Here is a 20,408-nt window from a genome sequence, read left to right on the forward strand (position 1 = left end):
TCAGAGTTATGTGGCTCTGAAATATCGATATGTTTTGTTTACATAAAAATCTAACCGAGGCTAACTAAAACAAAAAAAATTTAGAATTCTGAAAAAATACATGAATTTTTAAGTCGTAAAAATGAACCAAATTTTCAATTTTGAAGAAGATCTGAAGACCCTCGGCGCAAATTGTCAGATAATTAAAAAAATCTCCAGCAGGTTTCAAGCAATTGAGATAGGTGTTTTTCCAAAAATTGAGTGTGCTGAACGTTTTCAGCAATTCAAATTGCTGAAAATTTTGCTGGAAAATCAGCGGAACATAAACCAGCAATATTTTGTTGGTTTCCAACAATTTAAAATTTGCTGTGCAGGTAACAAAGCTGTTGAAACAGTTGGTACGAAACTTTAAAAAATACACCAAATAACACGTGGTCCTTCCGAACTATTTGTTTACCGGGAGAGCACAATTCGTGCCGATTTATCGGTCTTTGTTTGATTGTTGGTAGTAAATTTATGCATCCCCAATGGTCCGGCGGGTATCCGGGAACCTAGCCCCGGGGGACAGACTATTTTGTCAGCTTCTCCGACGAAGTCAAGTCAGCTTCACGCATCAGCAAGCAGGCAGCTCCGATCGGTGAATGAACGAATGCATACAACCGGGCGCTCGCTGGCTGCATTTGACAGTTTTTTACCGGAACAATACAGGCAGACACACAGAATGCAACTCTAGCCTAGCTAGCCCTTCTTCTAGCTGATGATGATGATGACGAGACTAATGCCCGGGCTAATGCTGTGTAGTTTCACGGAATAGGAAAGATAGCAAACGAGAGATATGAGTAGACCCACACATCTTCCCATACAAAAACACATCCTCACAAAGTTCCACCCAATGCATTCTGGCAACAATGACGGCACAATAGGTCCCCAAAGCCGATGACAACGCGAGAGGATGACGTTGTAAAAAGTGATATAAATCTGTGGGAGCCCGCGCTTTGTCCGGCAACATTTCTAACCGATTGCGTCCCTGAGCCGCTGCATGATCCTACTTTTTTGGGTTTTAACGTGTTACAAACTCTTCATAAGTTGCAAGTTAGCGGAAGAAATGTCCAAACAACTAAATAATCTAGTTCTTGAACTAATCATCTTAATAAACTGAAAAAAGGTTACATTTCTTAGTGTTTTTCTTATCGGCAACAACGCATGGCCTACTCTCTGTTAAGCCTGTTTGTAGTGTTATTCTCTTATAGGCAAATTCTAACATTTCACAACCCTGACATTTATTCGTAAATCTGATGATTATATCCCTCAAGGCAAAACTTTCCACCACGATGTCACTTCAACCTGATAACAACAAGTGTTCGAAAGGCATAACAACACTACAAACGGTCAACCGAGATAGGAAAAAAACGATAGCATGCTCTTAAAATCTGGTCAAATCCTAGTCAAAGCGTAGAGTAGAGTAGAAATTTCAATTTTTGACTGTTGTTCCATTTGTTCTGAATAAGATTACCTGGACTTTAAACATTCCTACTTTGGGCTTATCTACCCTACTTTGACTATATGAGCAGACAACATGTTGCAACATAATCGAAAGCCAAACATGTTTAGCGAGCGAGCGAGGGAAAAAATCCAGCTTGTGCATGTCCATTTTGTGTGTAGACGGCCAACAGATTTACAACCGAATTCCACGTTGCCCGCATTTCTATCGGACACGACGACGCGCGAATCACCAATAGATTGCTGTTCGGTTGCTGTTATCTCTATCGAAACCTTTTATGGATCCTTCGAGATTGCGATAAGGCCAAGATTTATTTGGCCGCATCGTCATCTCATCAATTTCCAATCCTTTCCAATTTTACAACTGTTCGAGTTCAAAGTTGACAGAATTTTGAATACCTAACGTTTGAATTTTCAAAAAACAAAAACACCATTAATGCAAAAAATTAAAAAAAAAATCAAAGTTGATAAAAAAAACTTGAAATTGCTTAAATTGTAAGATTTTTTAAAAATAATAATATAAAATAATAAATAATAAATAGTCGCCAAATTGTCAAAATTTTATGGTTTTGGTAATTTGGAGTTAACAATTGTCATAATCAACAATAAAACGATTTAAACCTTGAGAATATATTGCAATTAAGACAGTTGTACATTTTAACACCTTTGATAATAGGGGAGATAAGGGCAAAACGAACACCCGGAGCATATTAAGCACTTCTTTTTTCCACAAAAGTTCGAATTTTCTCAGCTCAATTTTCATGAGGAACTGTATCGTTGCTCCTATGGAATTAATTTTTCAGCAAAAAAGAATGTTCCTTATCATCTTTACAGAAATATGAAAAAAATCCAGCAAGGATCTCAAGTGACGAAAATATTATAATTTTAAAAAAAAACAAGAAAACAAACTTTTATGAGCGTAAAATCATCTTAATCTATAAGATAAGCACTCCCAAGCAACCAAAAGTCGCGTTTTTCTTAAAGATGGAACTCCGAAGTTCACATTTGGCTGAAAAAATGTTTAACGGGAGCTTCAGGTGACTCTTGTCACGTAAAAGTTACTCAGGAACTTCCATCGCCTTTTGAATAGTAAAATTATCGATAACGGAACTTCTAAACGCTTTTAATGCAACTCCTGTCAAGAAGGTCGATAACGTACGCCTTACACTTTTTTAACGCACCGTAAAGATACTTATAGGTGCAAACCGTAGCTACCGAAACCACAGCTAAAGAAGGCCACCACCGGACCCTAATGGAAAACTGATACCGAAGAATAACCCCTATAAACCCCTTCCTTTTTTAAAGTTTTTTTTTTTTCTAACTGTTGAGTCGCCGCGACTATTACGGCCCCCTTCCTTACTAACCAGTGAAACGAATACCCTCGGCACATTTAAACTTTGTAAAAGTATGTTCTGGCATCCCTGACGTCGCTGCATCTGAACAGACCTAACGGCCACGCTACGAACTGTCAAACCAGAAAACGGTTAGAAGTGAAAATTTGCGACGAACTGAGAAAGATTTTAGAGACGCTCTGCGTAAAATTTATATGTTACCGATAGTTTTAGTTTTTTAAAGTTGTTTGTGCCATTCCGCACACCGGTAAAAACCCGATCTAAGGCTGATACCACGCACAGTCGAGCATCCCTTTCAAAAGGGCCGATATAGGCCAGAAATCTACGCTCTTTATTTGTATAACTTGGCATCAAAACACGGATACTCCTCTTGTACTAAAGGAGACAAATGTAAGAAACAAAAAATCCTATGTAAAACTTTGCCCTAATAAACTCATTGTTTTTTAGCTTTGAGCTGCTCCTGCTCCAACTAGAGCTGCTGCGAGAACCTTTAGTGAATTATATTCCAACATCCTCAAAGATTTTCGAAAACCCTAAAGATTTCGAGATGGTCGATTCGGAAGAGGAAATTGATTGCCAAGATGGATTCGACTGTGGTGGATGCAACAGACCTAATTCGGTGGAACGGAGAATGGTGTCGTGCGATAATTGTTTAGGCTGGTGGCATCTGAGTTGTGCGAATCAATCTCCCGGCGTAAAGGATCGCCCATGGAGATGCACTAAATGCACACCACCTTCTGCAGACCCGTCAGAGTCCGTAAACACCGCCGATTTCAGCACACCCATCGTGCGATCAAAGGCTCCTCACTCCAGTTCAACGAGAATAGGAAGGGCTGAAGTTGAGAACGGAGCTAGGAAGAAATGTGCGGAATCCAACAAAGATTCGTCCGTGAGAAGTGCCGGCAAATCTGTGAGATCTACTACATCCAGCGCCCGCATCCGGACCGAACTTGAGTTGGCCAAATTGGTAGCAGAAAGAGAAATTAAAAGTCGCCGTATGAGAGAGGAAATGCGTTTCCTAGAAAAGGAACGGGCTATCCGTCTAGAAGAGCTTGCTTCTGAGGAATCCTTCTTAAAGAAGAAGCACCAGCTGGAAGAGAAGCTAGTAGAGGACTCGGGATCGGAAAGTGTTTCCGAATCAGCGCGGAGTGGAAGTCAAAAGGCTGAGGAATGGTTGCGCAATCAGCTGGAGGAAAACAATAACGATCCGGAAGAGGTTTTTGATGTTTCGAACGCCGAAGCTCGAAGCGGAAAGATTTTGCACGCCATGGTGGAACGAGGTGAAGAGCATCACGCTAACTCTCGGATAGACGAACTGAGTACATCGAAATCAGTTCATTCCGAACCTAGAAGTCACTCGGCACGAATCCGTGTGCCAATTATGAACCTGATTCCTGAAGTACCACCTCCAAAGCAACCCATAAATCCTTTCCCACAACCGGTAGCGTTTGCCAACCTGAATATTGGTCCGTCTGCAGAACAAGTGTTGGCTCGCCAAGTCTGGCCCAGAAAACTACCTGTGTTTGCCGGAGAGCCTGAGGAGTGGCCAATATTTTTCCATAGTTACGAAACGTCCAATGCTGCCTGCGGTTTCTCAGACGTTGAGAATCTTGTCCGTCTTAGAGAAAGCCTGCGAGGGGCGGCCCTAGAAGCAGTGAGAACAAAATTGACATTTCCTGACAGCGTGCCGAAGATAATGGAAACACTGAAACGTTTTTATGGACGGCCCGAAATTCTTGTAAGGAACATGCTGGCTAAAGTGCGCAAACTCGAATCACCAAAATCTGAGCGTCTAGATAGCCTTATTAAGTTTGCCACAGCTGTACAGCACTTTTGTGACCAGCTAGAGGCTGCAGGTCTCCGAGCTCATTTATCGAATCCCGATTTGCTCAGCGAATTGGTTGAGAAGCTCCCTGCTCATCATCAGCTTGCTTGGGTGAGATATAAACGCTCCTTCCCCGAGCCTACGCTGAAGGAATTTGGCCAGTATATGGAGGAATTGGCCGAGGACGCCTGTGAGGTTACCACGCTTGTACCGCCGAAACCTGAGGCAGCGAAGTATGCAAAACCGTCGCAGAAGAAAGAGGGACATTTCCATGCTCACATTAACAGTAATGGAAACCAGGAAGAATATAGACAACGTAAGCCATGTCCAATCTGTGGTGGCATAGATCACCGGGTTCGGAACTGCTCGAAGTTCCAAGAACTAAATCTCGATTCAAGAAAGCGTGCAGTACGCCAGTGGAATTTGTGCGAAATGTGCCTGAATGAGCACGGTAATTGGAAGTGTAAATCAAGAATCCGATGTAACATCGAAGGCTGTAGAGTTCAGCACCATCCGTTGCTCCATGTTCCGGCGCAAGCCAAAAAGGGAGAAGCAACAGTCGTTAAATCTGTTTGTAATTCCCACAACGAATTCAGAAAAGCGTTTTTCTTTCGAATAGTTCCACTTACCCTGCACAACGGAAATCGCACTGTCGATACTTTTGGATTCTACGATGAAGGGTCATCACTGACCATGATGGAATCGTCATTAGCACGCCGCCTAGGAATAGAGGGAAAGAGGCATCCGCTGGAATTGCAGTGGACTTCCGGTGTAACCCGGAACGAAGATTCATCCAAGCTCATTAAATGCATGATCTCGAAGTTAGGAGATCCGAAACAACATTCTTTTACCGCACACACGGTTTCGAAACTTGAGCTACCGAAGCAAACCCTCTGCTACGACGAATTAGCTAATCGTTATGAACATCTGAAAGATATCCCAATCAGTTCAATTAACGATGCTCAGCCTGAAGTGCTTATTGGGTTAGATAACATTGACATTTTAACCCCAATCGAAAGTCGGCAAGGTCAACCTGGCGAACCTGTTGCCGTGAGATCATTGCTCGGATGGGCCATCTATGGGCCTAACGAGGCAGGAGATAGAAATGACAAGAACTCGGTCCGAGTTAACTTCCATCACTGCGACGCAGATCAAGAACTTAACAACCTCATCCGACAACATTTCGTTCTGGAGGAACCCCAGAACCCGTTTGCGCCGATTCTTGAATCTGCCGAAGACAAGCGATGTAAAACGATCCTAGAGGAAACCACGGTGTTTCGTGACGGTGCATACGAAACTGGTTTGCTGTGGAAAGCAGATGAAGTGTGCTTCCCAGATAACCGGTACATGGCTGAGAGACGTCTGAAATGCCTAGAGAGCAAGCTGTCAAAAGACCCCGAACTCCAGGCTAACGTGCACCAACAAATACGAGATTATTTGACAAAAGGGTATGCCCATAAGGCAACCGAAGAAGAGTTGGCAGAAACTAGTGCTGAACGCGTTTGGTACCTCCCCCTGAATGTGGTGTCGCACCCGAAGAAACCGAACAAAAGACGGCTGGTGTGGGACGCGGCGGCCTCAGTGGGTGGAGTTTCCCTCAACAATCAACTGTTAAAAGGCCCGGATTTACTGGTCCCCCTGCATTCAGTGATATGCAAGTTCCGAGAGTGGCGCATCGGTTTTGGTGGCGACGTAAAGGAAATGTTCCACCAAATCCGAATAAGAGCAGCAGACAAAAACTACCAACGATTCCTGTTTCGATTCGACGCAACACAACCGCCCGACGTGTATATTATGGACGTCGCGACGTTCGGAGCGACGTGCTCGCCCTGTTCGGCGATTTACGTGTTGCACAAAATAGCGGACGAGTGTCGGGAGGATTTCCCGAAAGCTACTACAGCTATCAAGGAGAAAACGTATATGGACGATTATTTCGATAGCGCCCCCACTTCTGAGGAAGCAGCTGATCGAGCGATTCAGGTGAAAGGAGCCCTTGCTCGGGCCGGATTCACCATGAGAAATTGGGTTAGCAACGATGAATCGGTGCTACAGGCAGTCGGAGAGATTTCGGAACAGAAATCGCTCTCACTTATCAGTGACATAGGAGGCGATAACATCGAGAGGGTCCTTGGACTGGAGTGGAACCCACGGCAGGATTGTTTCCAATTTCCTACCAGCCTACGTGGTGAGCTGGCGCCGTATGTTTGCGGCGAACGACGACCGACTAAGAGAATGGCTCTTCGATGTATTATGAGTCTTTTCGACCCATTGGGTCTTCTGTCCCCGTATACAATCCACGGGAAGATGCTGTTCCAAGATCTTTGGAGATGCGGCATACAATGGGATGACGACATTCCGGATGAAGCTTTCGAGAAATGGGTCCGATGGACAAAGCTTCTCCAAGAAATCAACAACCTTCAGATCCCCAGGTGCTACTGTGGTGGAGATCATGCTGGAGGGTACGAAACATTGCAGCTACATGTGTTCACCGATGCCAGTGAATTGGGCTACGGATGCGCGGCGTATTTCCGTGTCATCGAGTATGGAAAAGTGAAATGCTGCTTGGTGATGGCGAAGGCTAAGGTGGCCTCCCTCAAGGTGCAATCGATTCCCAGAAGAGAGCTTCAAGCCGCTGTGTTGGGTGCTAGGATGATGGTAAACGTTTGTTCTAGCCACACGGTGGAAATCAAGGAGAAATTTCTTTGGACGGATTCTACCACCGTCTTGTCCTGGATTAGATCTGACCACCGAAGATTCAAGCAATATGTAGCCGTTCGCATCGGAGAGATTTTGACCTTAACAGATTCGGATCAGTGGCACTGGGTCCCTTCAAAAGAGAACATCGCTGACTGTTTGACCAAGTGGAATAAAGATACGGATCCAAAACCGGATGGTCGTTGGTTTAATGGCCCATCATTCCTGTACGAACCTGCTGATAGATGGCCACAACAGAAATCACCGAATGAAAGCACCAACGAAGAGTTGAGAACCCACTATCTTTTTCACCACATTGATATTCCCATTCAGCTAATTGACGTTGCTAGAATCTCTAAATGGACCATATTGCTACGCATACTGGCTACGGCCATGCGATTCATTTCGAATTGTCGTCGACGAAAGAAAGCATTGCCCATCGAGACGGTACCATCCGTAGAAAACGTGAAGCGATACATAATTCGAACTATCCCGAATATCGAAATACCATTGAAGCAATCCGAATACCAATCAGCCGAGAATATCCTTTGGCGATTGGCTCAAAGTGAGCACTACCCTGATGAGGTGAAGGTGCTGATATCAAATCGTGAAAGAGCTCTAGAGGATTTAATCAAGATTGAGAAATCTAGTTCCCTGTATCAACTCTCCCCGTTTGCTGACGAATTTGGTGTTATTAGAGTGGAAGGAAGAACCGTGAATGCGCAGTACGCGTCCTTCGATTCTCGATTTCCAGTAATTTTGCCCAGAGAGCATCTAGTTACCCAAAGGCTTTTGGAGCATTATCATCGAATTTTTGGTCACGCAAACAGAGAGACAATAGTCAACGAAGTCCGTCAACGTTTTCAGATCGCGAATCTGAGGTCCGCTGTTAACGAAGTATCGAGAAGCTGCCAGGTATGTAAGATTAAAAAATGTAAACCACATCCACCAAGAATGGCGCCATTGCCAGAGCAGAGATTGACACCGTATACCAGACCCTTTGCGTATACCGGTGTGGATTATCTCGGGCCGTTGGAGGTAACCGTTGGCAGGCGGAAGGAAAAGCGATATGTAGCGGTCTTCACATGCTTGGTAGTCCGTGCCGTTCACCTGGAGCTGGCGTACAGCTTAACGACGGATTCCTGCATAATGGCGATCAGGAGATTTGTGCGAAGAAGAGGTCCCCCACGCCAAATATTTTCCGACAACGGGACGAACTTTGTCGGTGCCGATCGCGAGCTTAAACGACAGATCAAGAGAATCAACGTCGACTGTTCCGACACATTCACCAACGCCCGAACAAGCTGGTTATTCAATCCGTCCTCCGCTCCCCACATGGGTGGAGTATGGGAGCGGATGGTGCGAAGCGTGAAAGAATCGATGAGAGCTCTCGACGACGGAAGGAAACTCAACGACGAGATTCTGCTGACGGTGTTGGCGGAAACAGAAGCTTTTATAAACTCTCGTCCACTGACGTACATGCCTCAAAGTTCGGCCGACTACGAAGCGTTGACACCCAACCACTTTTTGGGTAACTCCACGGGAGATCAGGACCCTATGCGTGATCCAATCAGTCTCAGCCAAGCACTGCAAAGCAGTTACCTTCGTTCGCAGTATTTAGCTGATGCTACATGGGACAGATGGCTGAAGGAATACTTTCCTAATATGAACAAGCGGTCCAAGTGGTTCGAAGATGTGGTGTCGGTTAAACTTGGAGACCTGGTGTATATTGCGGAAGGCAGTCGGCGTACCTGGATCCGAGGAAGGATCGTGGAGCTAATCCCGAACAAGGATGGAAGGATCAGACGTGTTGCAGTACAAACGGCATCTGGACGACTTGAGAGACCGGTGGCGAAGCTGGCCGTTATGGAGATAGGTAACGGTGAATCCGAGCAAGGCGATGCGGAGGCCGATCCGGATTCACGGGGTGGAGAATGTTCTGGCATCCCTGACGTCGCTGCATCTGAACAGACCTAACGGCCACGCTACGAACTGTCAAACCAGAAAACGGTTAGAAGTGAAAATTTGCGACGAACTGAGAAAGATTTTAGAGACGCTCTGCGTAAAATTTATATGTTACCGATAGTTTTAGTTTTTTAAAGTTGTTTGTGCCATTCCGCACACCGGTAAAAACCCGATCTAAGGCTGATACCACGCACAGTCGAGCATCCCTTTCAAAAGGGCCGATATAGGCCAGAAATCTACGCTCTTTATTTGTATAACTTGGCATCAAAACACGGATACTCCTCTTGTACTAAAGGAGACAAATGTAAGAAACAAAAAATCCTATGTAAAACTTTGCCCTAATAAACTCATTGTTTTTTAGCTTTGAGCTGCTCCTGCTCCAACTAGAGCTGCTGCGAGAACCTTTAGTGAATTATATTCCAACAAGTAAAAGGCCTTTAATAAACTAGTTATAAATAAAAAAAAAAAAAAAGATACTTATAGGTGTTTTAAAGAACCTTTATGGGAATTCTAAGCGACATGTCAAAAATATCTGTCAATTTCTTGTCATGGTATTTGGTTTGTTCATATCAGCACTGATATTTACAAATGGAATTCAAGAATTTTTCGAATCTTTCTTATCAATGTTAAGAAATTCGAATAAATTTTTGATGATGAGAATTTTTGTTTTTATTTATTAAATGTACTGAAAGTCCTTTAAACGAAATAAGGTCCAATCTATTGACCAACCCATTCAATCATCAAAAAAGAGATTAAGTTGAAATACTGATTATTAAAGTGGCACTGAACTATTGCTTCATTGGTCGAGAGGCTGGTGAATTTCATTGCAACCTAGAGAGCAGTGGTTCAATTCTCTAGGCGTAAGTAGCTTTTGTAATCAAAACAATATAATTAAAATCAATGAGATAGACCATGATGGACCGGCAACATAGCAATCTGTCAGAGCAATCTTTCAACCGGTTTTTCTTCGGCTCGTAGAAGTTTTTTGACATTCTCTTAGAAGCTGAATAGCAAGCCACGTTAACGAACTTGAAAGTAGCTTTAAGAACTTAAATTTTGGGCTGACTCTCTTCAGACAGAAACGAGAGCTGATTAAGCTTCTAGGAAACCTTTTTAAGGGAATTTTGGTTGCTTGGGCTGCAACGTGATTTACACATTTACACATCAATTTAAAAATAGTCAAAATTATCAAGGTTTCAACTGTACTGGAAAAATTATCAAAATGATTAACTTAAAGATTGACAAAACGTAAAAAAAAGAATCATAGCTTTAAAAATCTTTTCAACACGTGAACCACCTTGAAGTCCCATCAGCGCTACTGCATTTGAGCGTCCAGATTAGGAACCAGTGCTATCACAGACATCAACCAAACTCTCTTGAAAAAGAATTTGGTGCATGAAATTATCTTGAATCATCAACACCATTTGACATTCCATGGACACACCATGGTTTCGGGACGGTGTCTCGCTGACGGTTCTCGTCTCCGAAAAGCCATGAAAAAGATGAAAAACTGATGAGGTGTCAAACGTTCGATTCCAGCAAAGCAAAAATCCTCTCAAAAAGTATCGCGCAAGCATCTCGTTCGCATCATCGTCGTCGTCGTTCCTTCGCCGTCGTTTTTCGTTATACGTTGTTACAATAGTTTTCTACACACCGAACGTGTTGTGTGATTTCGCTTTCCTGGACTGGACACATCGGGAGAACGTCCTTTTTGGCGTGGAATACTCGACCGAGCACCGGAACACAGCTAGCCTACACCTGTTGGTAGATTCCTAACCGGGGAATTTGAACGGGGACTTGCAAGTAGCACAGCAGCTAGCACTACGTGAAAGTTGAGGTACGTGGAAATTTTTTCTAGATGTTTTTTTTTCTTTTTTCAGCTAGTTTGTTGCTGAGGGGCCACTTTTTGAAGGAACTTCCCCCAGGTTGTTGGCATCTTAATCCCATTTTAATGGGTTTAGAATATGTCTTCTGGAAGTGGGTTGATTCAATAAGGAAATTTTCTTGTGGGTGGGTGTGACGTTCTCCTTGTTGGTATGACAAAAAATACTAGTTGATTGATAGAAAAACAAATTTTCCCAAGATTGTTGGTACTTTCCATAATCTGAATTGATACAGGAAATTACGTTGGTCAACACTCTCGAAGAACTTGCGGAGATAAGCATTTCAATTGGACTGATTTGGGTTTTACATCATCTGTTGCATCGGAATTGCAGATAACTAGTTAACATCTTTTTATATCTCACTCTCAAGCAGCTTCAGATATTGGTATTGATCGTCAGTTTCCCCCACGTCAGTTGAACTTCGATCCTTATCTTCAATGTACAGGAGGTCCTTGACCTTGACTGGGAACAGGATGATCACAACAAGCATGTTATAGCCATTGCCAGTATGTGTACATTGGCGATCCAGCTTCGGAGACTAGCAAACGTGAATCGGGCCTTTCTGATCCAGGGGTTTTGATGTCTTTCTTGGTACTACCAAATGTAGATTTCAAGGCTTAAGAAGTATTTCTTTTTCTCAACCTACTTGCTGCCCTGCTATCGTAACGATGGAACGATTTTCTGTATTGTCTTTCATCGGTTTGGTCTCTCCGACGTTGACTTTGAGGGGTATGTGTTACCTAAGAGTCTCTCTGACCATTCGTGTTTGCCTTTGAACGAGTAGGTAATACAATATCGTCAAGACCATTGGGCTGCTCCATTTTCGAAGGATTCCACGGCAATTCTCGGTCGATCAATCCAGACAGAATCTCGTACATTACGATTAGAATAATTGCTAAAATACATTTTTGACAGTAATTTTATCAGCGTTTGGTGTTATTGGAGCATCAGTACTGTAAGGTTCTTGTTCATTTGTTATTACTGATTCTTCATCATTCGTTATTTTTCGTTCTAAACTGGAATCATGTTTCAACCGTATTCGTTTCCAATGTTCTACGATGCGTTCAAATGTCCTTCCTGAAATATCTTCATCAACCGCTTTCAGGCGCACTTTTCAAGTGTCGGTCTGCGTTTTTTTTTAATTTAGTTGATAACTTGTTTGATTTTTTATCAAAACTTTATCTCCCTGTTGAATTTAAATAATCTCAACTTTACATCAAATGTCTTCTGCTTCTTTGCCTTTATGCTTGCTGTCTTGAACGTGATAATCAGTTGGCGTATTTTCCAAATTTTCAACTGTTGGTAATATTGAACGAACTGTTCTTCCATAACACAATTCCACAGATGTTTCCCATGTAGTCGAATGTGAAGTTGGATCACAAGGTAATTCTTAAGATCTCTTTTCCAATCTCTCCCGAAAGCATGGCTGAATTGAAGTCTCATCATTCAGATCGATTCTGTATTTTAACAAGATAATTTTTTAAGGTCAATATGGTGTTGTGGTATTTGACGACAAAACTATGCGAATGCTTTTCTGTTCAATTTTTTGAGCATTACTATGTGTTATTGTTCTTGGACATCCAAGTCTCCAAGTCCAAGCCAAGAAATTAGTCCTTGGTATCGACTAAAATAATCCATCACCGTCCATCTTTGTAAGGGTCTTGCGCCGATTGATCGACGCATAGGTCTGAGATAAATGATCTCCACTGCTGGCGATACGGAGCCAGCGTCTTCACTTGCTGGCAGCCAAGGTTCTCGTCAACTGTGCGGATTTCAGCGGCTAGACTTCGCCACCACGAAATTTTGGGCCTGCCTTTTATTCGATGCCCATCTGGATTCCAGTCAAGCGCCTCTCTGCAAATCTCGTTTTCATCTCTTCGCAGTGTGTGTCTAATCCATCTCCACTTAGGTTCCCTAATCTCAATTTATAGCGCCTTTTGATGACACTGACGATGTAGTTCCACGTTTGAGATCCAGTTGCCAGGCCACCAAGCGCGGATGATGCAGTTTTGCAGTTTTCGTGTTGTCACCGCATATATGCACCAAATTTCGCACCCGTACATCAATATGGGTTTGAGTTAAAGATTCGAATTTTCGTTCGTAGAGTTATCTGACGTGAGCGTCAGATGTTTCGGAGACTCGCAAACGCAAATCGGGCTTTTCTGATCCGGGTTTCGATGTCTTTCTTGGTACCACCATCAGTCGATATCTGGCTACCAAGATACTGGAAGCACTCCACTTTCTTAACCTGTTGCCCAGCTACCATGAAACTGTAGGGATTTCCTGAGTTGATCTCCATCGACTTGATCTTTCCAACATTGACTTTGAGACCTGCTGTCTTGGAGCTTTCGGTGAGGTCGTCGAGTTTGCTCTGCATATCCGGTTGCTTTTGGGTGAGCAAAACATTATCGTCTGCCAGGTCCAGGTCAAGGTCGTTCAGTAGCTCCATTGTTGAAGGATTCCACGGCAATCCTCGGTTCGGTGCACAGACGCACATCGGAGAGCTTCAAAGAGTCAGCTGACTTGTTTACAGATTTTTTAGCAGCGTGTGTAGCCCAGTCACTCCTGATTGTAATAATGTGTACTTTGATACACTTCCTAGCTATGACATCAGTCTACCGCAACCCGTTTTCAGTGAACAAGAAGTTCTAAAAGTGCTAAATTCTCTTGATCCCTCGAAAGGATCTAGGCCTGATGGGATTCCAACATCGCTTGTCGTAAAAATAGCTGCTTCGCTTGTCACACCGCTGTGCATGATTTTCAATCGATCGATCTCGGAAGGTACCTTTCCTACTCTGTGGAAAATCGAATCAATCTCACCGATCCATAAGTCAGGAAATGCTCATCGTGTAGAGAATTACAGGCCAATATCGATTCTTTGCTGCTTTTTCAAAGTCCTGATATACGAGAGAATCTACTCAGCAGCCTCTCCAATACTCACCGATGTCCAGCACGGGTTCATCAAGAAACAATCAACCTTGACAAACCTAATGATTTATGCCAGCGATTTGCATTCTGCAACAGGTAAAAAACTGTAAGTGCATTTTGTAAAGGCTTTCGACAAAGTACCTCACAGAATCGTAAGAGAAAAACTTGATCGATATGGATTTCCCGAGTGGGCAACTAAATGGCTGTATTCGTATCTGCTAGGCTTTATTTACATTCGTGGGACTCACTCCTCCGTATTCGACATGCCGTCTGGTGTTCCGCAGGGTAGTCATCTTGGACCGCTCATCTTCGTGATTTTTATTAACGACTTGGCAACATTCCTTCAGTCGCCGAAACTGCTGTTTGCAGATGATCTTAAAATCTACCGGACCATTGATTCGATATTGGATTGTGTTGCGCTTCAGGAGGACGTCGATCGATTATTAGTATGGTGCGAATTACACGGTATGGAAGTTAACGCCGAAAAATGTAAGTGTATAAGCTTTTTTAGAACTAGAGCCTCTGTTGTCTACGACTACGGTCTAAGGGACACCTCTCTTGAAAGAGTAACTTTTATTAAAGACCTCAGAATAACGTTTGACCAAAAGCTCTCATTTGTTCAACACACCGCGACCACTGCAGCCAAAGCCTTGCTCGGCTTCCTGCGTCGGAATACCCGTATGCTCTAAAAACAGTTTTCTGCTCATTGGTACGCAGTGTTCTGGAATATGCGGTACCGGTCTGGGCATGGCAAGATCCCGTACGGTTACCACCCTATTCTGAGATGTATGCCTTGCTATCAATGACGTCTTTGAGCCAAAGAAGAACTTCGCACATTCGTTTACGATATCTTGACAAATGCCGTTGACTGCCCGCAATTGCTTCAGAGATTGAACATTTACGTTCCAGCACGCCGACTGCGTAATCAAACCATGTTTTGGCTGCCAAGAAGCAGGACTGTCTTCGGACAGAATCACCCCCTCTTTCGATGTTGTGAAGTTTTCAATGCTTTTTCTCACTTGTTTGACTATTATGTTACAAAATCTAAGTTTAAATGTGCAATCCGTGACGTCACCTAGCTTAATTACTATGTAATTTAATTATAAGTTAATCTTAAACAATCAGTCTGTATGACAATAGTCAAAGACTCCAAAAAATAAATAAGATGATCGATGCAGTCTCATCGATTACGATAAGAAAGAGTAGCGGTGATAAAATTCATCCTTGTCTCACTCCAGCAGTTATCGGGATTGAATCAGACAAGACACAGTCGTGTAGGACCTTGCACGAAAATGCTTAGTATAGTGCTTCGATGAGACAGACTAGCTTCTCTGGGACTCCTCGTCAACTCAAAGCCGCCCAGATGTTTTCGTCGTTAGTCGGTCGAATATTTTTTCGAAATCAACGAACACTAGCAGAAGAGAGTCCTGGAATTCGTTGATTTGTTCCAGTATTATTCGTAGCGTTGTGATGTGGTCCACACATGATCGTCCGGATCGGAATCCAGCTTGTTGCCGTCGGAGTGTAGCGTCGATATTCTCCTGGATCCTGTTCAGGATCACTTTGCAGAGTACTTTGAGAGTTGTACAGATCAAAGTTATGCCACGCCAGTTATCGCACTCTGTCAGGTCTCCTTTCTTCGGAATCTTTGCAAGGATACCCTGCAACCAGTCGGCCGGGAATAGTGCAGTGTCCCAAATGTCAGCGAAAAGACGGTGCAACATTTGTGCTGACAAGGTAGGGTCGGCTTTGAGCATTTCAGCAAGAATTCAATCGATCCCAGGCGCTTTTGTTGGATTTCATCACTTTGATTGCCGCTTCTATTTCAGCCAGCGAAGGCGCTTCCGAGTTTACGCCATTAATGCGACTTACAGTTGGCGCTACGAGCTGCGGGTTCTGTTGGCCATCTCTATTTGTGACTCGGAAGCGATGTTCAAAATGCTCAGTCTAACGCTTGAGTTGATCTGTTCGATCTGCTCGGTCTTTCAGCGGCATTCTTGCATTAGTCCTGGCACCACTAAGGCGGCGAGAAATGTCATAAAGTAATCGGATATCTGCAATGGCGGCGGCGCTTTCTCCCTCTTCGGCTAGGGAGTTTGTCCAAGCTCTCAGTTTCATCCGACATCCAATCACTTCTTCCACAAACTTTACCGATAGTACCATGGCTCGTCGTGATTAAGGCATTCTTGATTCCACACCATTGTTCTTCGACTGTTCCGTCTGTCGGCAGTTTCGAGGCTCGGGATTCAAGCTGTTCAACGTATGCCCTTTTCACCTCTGGATTCTCCAACCGGCGGACGCCGTATCGACATCCGACTTTCTCCTCTCGCCACTAGACACGCCCAATTTTCAGCCGTATCTCAACAAGGACGAGGAGATGGTCAGATAAAGCTTAGTTCTTTTAGAAATGGGACAGTTACGAATGCGTCTATCTCAAAAACCTTTCGTTTGATCTAAATACTTTCTATGAAGGAAATGAAGGTAATCTTATAATAATTCATGAAAAAATTTGAAAAAAAATATTTATCGTTTTTTTGTAAGAATAAATTCTATTTAATTCTTGGTACCTCCCTTCGGCCAGCGCACACTTTTTTCAGTCATGATAATGATTAGATTTTCAAATTAATACTTCGTCAAATCTGTATTTTAGGTGGCTACATCCCCCTCTTTCAATTTCTGATACTTTTCGGACCAATACTTCTCTTTCAAAAGAAACTGAGGCCACTTTAGTGGATACAGCTGTTTCGAAATTAACAAATTTGATTATTTTTGAGCCACTTTTTGAGCGTTTTTAATGGAATTTCTGCTGGCAAAATCTGGCAATAACGAAGTAAAACCATGAGCAGATTGAACTTAATGTATAATTGGTTAGTATAGATCGTAGGTTGCGAAGGGTACATAAAAGATTACTCTTTTAAGGCTTTTGAAAAGAGTGAAAATCATAGTTTTCGTTTTGAAAATTGTTGTTTTTTTTTCCACAGGAGCAGAATTCTGGCAAATCATTATATTTTATACAAAATAACCAGCAAAAACATACATCAATATACTCGGGACCTTGCAACGAGCAGACGTGGTATAGGATTCAAACGCTGGAATTTGTTTAAAAAGGGTTTTTCATAAGTTTTGTCGTTCATCAGAAATCATCTGTCCCATATCCTGGGAACCAGATATACAGCTTACGAGCTGTGGATCTAGCAAAAAGTTTTTGTTTGAGGTTAGGTTTGAATGACTCATAACATGGCAACACATTCAGCTTATCGGAGAAATTTTTTTTTGGATATCTCAGCGACCTGCACTTAGTTTTCCGCTTATTCAAAATTAAAAATGCTGGTATGAGACTTGACTTCCCTGATGACCCTTAGCCGAAGTTGCCGATCATATGCTTCACTCAAATGGTTGATTTCAACTTTGTGGACATTTTTGACAGTATTTCCATACTTTTCCACCACTCACACTCAGTATTTCTTTGAATAATCAACGGTTTTGTAGGCTATCAATTTGATAATGATGGATTTTGAATGAAACTGTGCAAAATTATATTTTCCTTTTTCTCTTGCATCGTAAATTTCTCAAAAACGCGTAAATTTTAAATTTTGAAAAAAATAGGTCGGATAGTACATTTTACAGGCAACAAAATGCTGTCAAAATTTTGAATGTCCGATTACTAGTAAACGAGCTATGAGCAAAAGAAAGTGTCCCATTTCTAAAAGAACTAAGCTTTACAATGTCGGTGTTTCGTTCATTGCAGATATCGAGAAGGGTCTTTCTCCATTTTTGGCTGATACTCAGATGTGATCAATTTTATGTTCTGTTCGGCCATTTTGCGACAACCAAGTGACCTTATTTGCTGGTAGATGGGGAAAGAGCGATCCACCTATCACCATGTTGTTGTTGCCACGAAATTCTTCAAACTGCTCTCCGTTTTCGCTCATCTGTCTTGGACCCTTGTATCGCCTTATGATGTGCTCAAAGTCTTGATTATTGGAGCCAATCTTCGTGTTGAAGTCGCCAAGTAGATTTGGATGTCACTTTTTGGAATTTTCTCAACAACGTTGTTATTTTTTTCCGTATCAAGTTTAAGTTCAGTGTCGTGACCGATTACATTCAGGAGCGTTAGGTTGTTATCCTACTCTTAATCTTTATCTTGAACCAAGCTGGCGGGAGTCGCATATTCAGCCGCTGGGACCCAGACAGACACGGGAATAATGATGAATTAGTTAAATATACCCTAGCTTAATTTCTTAACAGTTTGTACTATTCCTGAAAGTAAATTATGAAGGTCAAATAAATGACATCAAAACATATTTATCTTTTCTGCCTCTAAAACGGTTCGAAGGACCAAATCTTAAATTGCGTGTAGAAGAATCGAACATTTGAAGAATGTTGTACCTTGTGTGATGGAGATGAATGAAACATGGAAAATGGAAATAACTGTGAAAAAATGGAAATAATGGAGATGGAGATGAATGAAAAATGTAAAATGACAATAACTGTGAAAAAAATGGAAATTATTCAATAAGCACTGAAGCCATAATTTATTATAATCTATTTTTTCAAAACGTAAATCATTTAGTTTTTAATTTATTCTCTTTTATCCAATCCACAGCAATCGGCTAACTGCACCACAACTGTACGCACAAAGCATCCAACCAACCCAACACCACACCCCAAAATAAAACAATGGCTCCCCAGCAGAGAATCCGCATGGCCAACGAGAAGGCCAGCCGCAACATCACCCAGCGTGGCAACGTGCCCAAGTCGAACAAGAACGCCGAGGAGAAGTACCCGGTCGGACCCTGGCTACTAGCACTGTTCATCTTCGTCGTGTGCGGTTCTGCCATATTCCAGATCATCCAATCGATCCGCATCGCGTAATGTCGATCGTTTGGACCCGGCTGTGACTCTCAAATTTACAAAACAAACACACACACAAAAGAAGAAGCGAACACGGCTACAAACTGCAAAAATATTCACAATTCTACTACGTCCGAGAAGTTTTATTCTCTCCACTTTTTATCCTTTACACCAGAGCAAACCCAACCACACAGACACTCCTACACCAACAATTGATATTTTGCTGTTCGGTTTTATTGGTTCTTGTTACGTTGGTTTCCGGTCCAGGACCACCCTTCATCCAGAAGAGATCTCCTTAAAACAACCTAAAGTCTCGGATCAGAAAACAAAACCAAAGGGAAATTTTCTCCCACAATTTTTCCCGGGAGAACGACCAATTCCCAACTTTAAAAACAAAACGAAACAAAGCATGAATGTATGTGTGGGTGTATCTTATTAGAACCGGAACTGATAACCACTGTGCGTGCACTGGTGAAATTCCACATACCGTCTATTGTTTATTTTCATTCACTCTCATACACAAATTGGTAGCAACAGGCATTTATCGCAACTTACGCAGATGAAAGATCAAATTTAATTTGTAAACCCTGGACAAAGTTTTCGCTCTTACCTCTTGAGAGCGAAAGAAAGCTGTAATCGATAAAACATAGTTGGAAAATTTGTCGTAAAGTGCGTAAAATGCGTGTCACTTTCTCTTGCAATATTCTTATATCTTTAAATATATTATTGAATGTATGATCGTTAAAGCGAAGAAGAGAATATCCACAAACAAATGGTTATACACATAATTTCGAGCGTAGATTTTTTTTTATCCATGATTCCACGATTAGCTATTAGCAAGACTAACTCCGTTAGTCGGTGCATTTTTTTTCTCTTTATCTCTATTGGATTGAAGTAATGCAAAAAGTGTGTGGATTAAGAAAATTTTGTTTTCAAAATTCAATTTAAAAAAAGTAATAGTGAAACACAACATGACCGTATCAGGATCAACGCTATCTATTCGGTGGACATTCGTTTGCATTGGTAAGAATAATTATGGTTTATGAAGCACATAATTGGGAAGGAACGTAAACGATGAAAATGTAATATTAAAGAAATATATTGTGTCTTTAAAATGTATACCCGGAGGTAGTCCTTTTTTGTGGGAAATGAACGAATGAAAAGAAATATGAAAGAATGCATTATCTCTAATGATAGGAACATGTTTTTAAGTTTTTTTTTTCTGCACAAGATAATCTATTTATTCAAGTGCATTCACACCGTTGGCAGATTGCTTTAAATTGCGCAGTTTCAACGTGAGTGTTGTTACCTTGCCTATGTTTGAATAAACAAAGTATAAAAACGTTTCGATTCATAACGCTATCAATTCGCTTTTTTTCATAAACAGCATTGTTCAGGGAAAAAGTAGACAGCAAGTTTTGTTCAAGT

The 20,408-nt window shown here is 42.2% G+C and overlaps 3 protein-coding genes across 3 annotated transcripts; all 3 read left to right on the plus strand.

Annotated features, from left to right (window-relative positions):
- Positions 1 to 2,979: 2,979 nt before the first annotated feature.
- Positions 2,980 to 8,594, plus strand: LOC129754008 (uncharacterized). Its single transcript, XM_055749861.1, has 3 exons — positions 2,980 to 3,221; positions 3,279 to 8,103; positions 8,304 to 8,594. Exons 2-3 carry the CDS (start codon positions 3,379 to 3,381, stop codon positions 8,592 to 8,594), a joined length of 5,016 nt encoding a protein of 1,671 aa, XP_055605836.1. The 5' UTR covers positions 2,980 to 3,221; positions 3,279 to 3,378.
- An 88-nt stretch (positions 8,595 to 8,682) lies between these two features.
- On the plus strand, positions 8,683 to 9,739 carry LOC129757357 (uncharacterized). The gene is made up of 2 exons (XM_055754559.1): positions 8,683 to 9,619; positions 9,677 to 9,739. Exon 1 carries the CDS (start codon positions 8,686 to 8,688, stop codon positions 9,325 to 9,327), a length of 642 nt encoding a protein of 213 aa, XP_055610534.1. The 5' UTR covers positions 8,683 to 8,685; the 3' UTR covers positions 9,328 to 9,619; positions 9,677 to 9,739.
- A 1,092-nt stretch (positions 9,740 to 10,831) lies between these two features.
- On the plus strand, positions 10,832 to 20,099 carry LOC129757297 (stress-associated endoplasmic reticulum protein 2-like). The gene is made up of 2 exons (XM_055754472.1): positions 10,832 to 11,152; positions 18,733 to 20,099. Exon 2 carries the CDS (start codon positions 18,807 to 18,809, stop codon positions 18,999 to 19,001), a length of 195 nt encoding a protein of 64 aa, XP_055610447.1. The 5' UTR covers positions 10,832 to 11,152; positions 18,733 to 18,806; the 3' UTR covers positions 19,002 to 20,099.
- Positions 20,100 to 20,408: the final 309 nt, after the last annotated feature.

This window comes from Uranotaenia lowii, chromosome 3 (assembly GCF_029784155.1).
Source record: "Uranotaenia lowii strain MFRU-FL chromosome 3, ASM2978415v1, whole genome shotgun sequence".
Lineage (NCBI taxonomy): Eukaryota > Metazoa > Arthropoda > Insecta > Diptera > Culicidae > Uranotaenia > Uranotaenia lowii.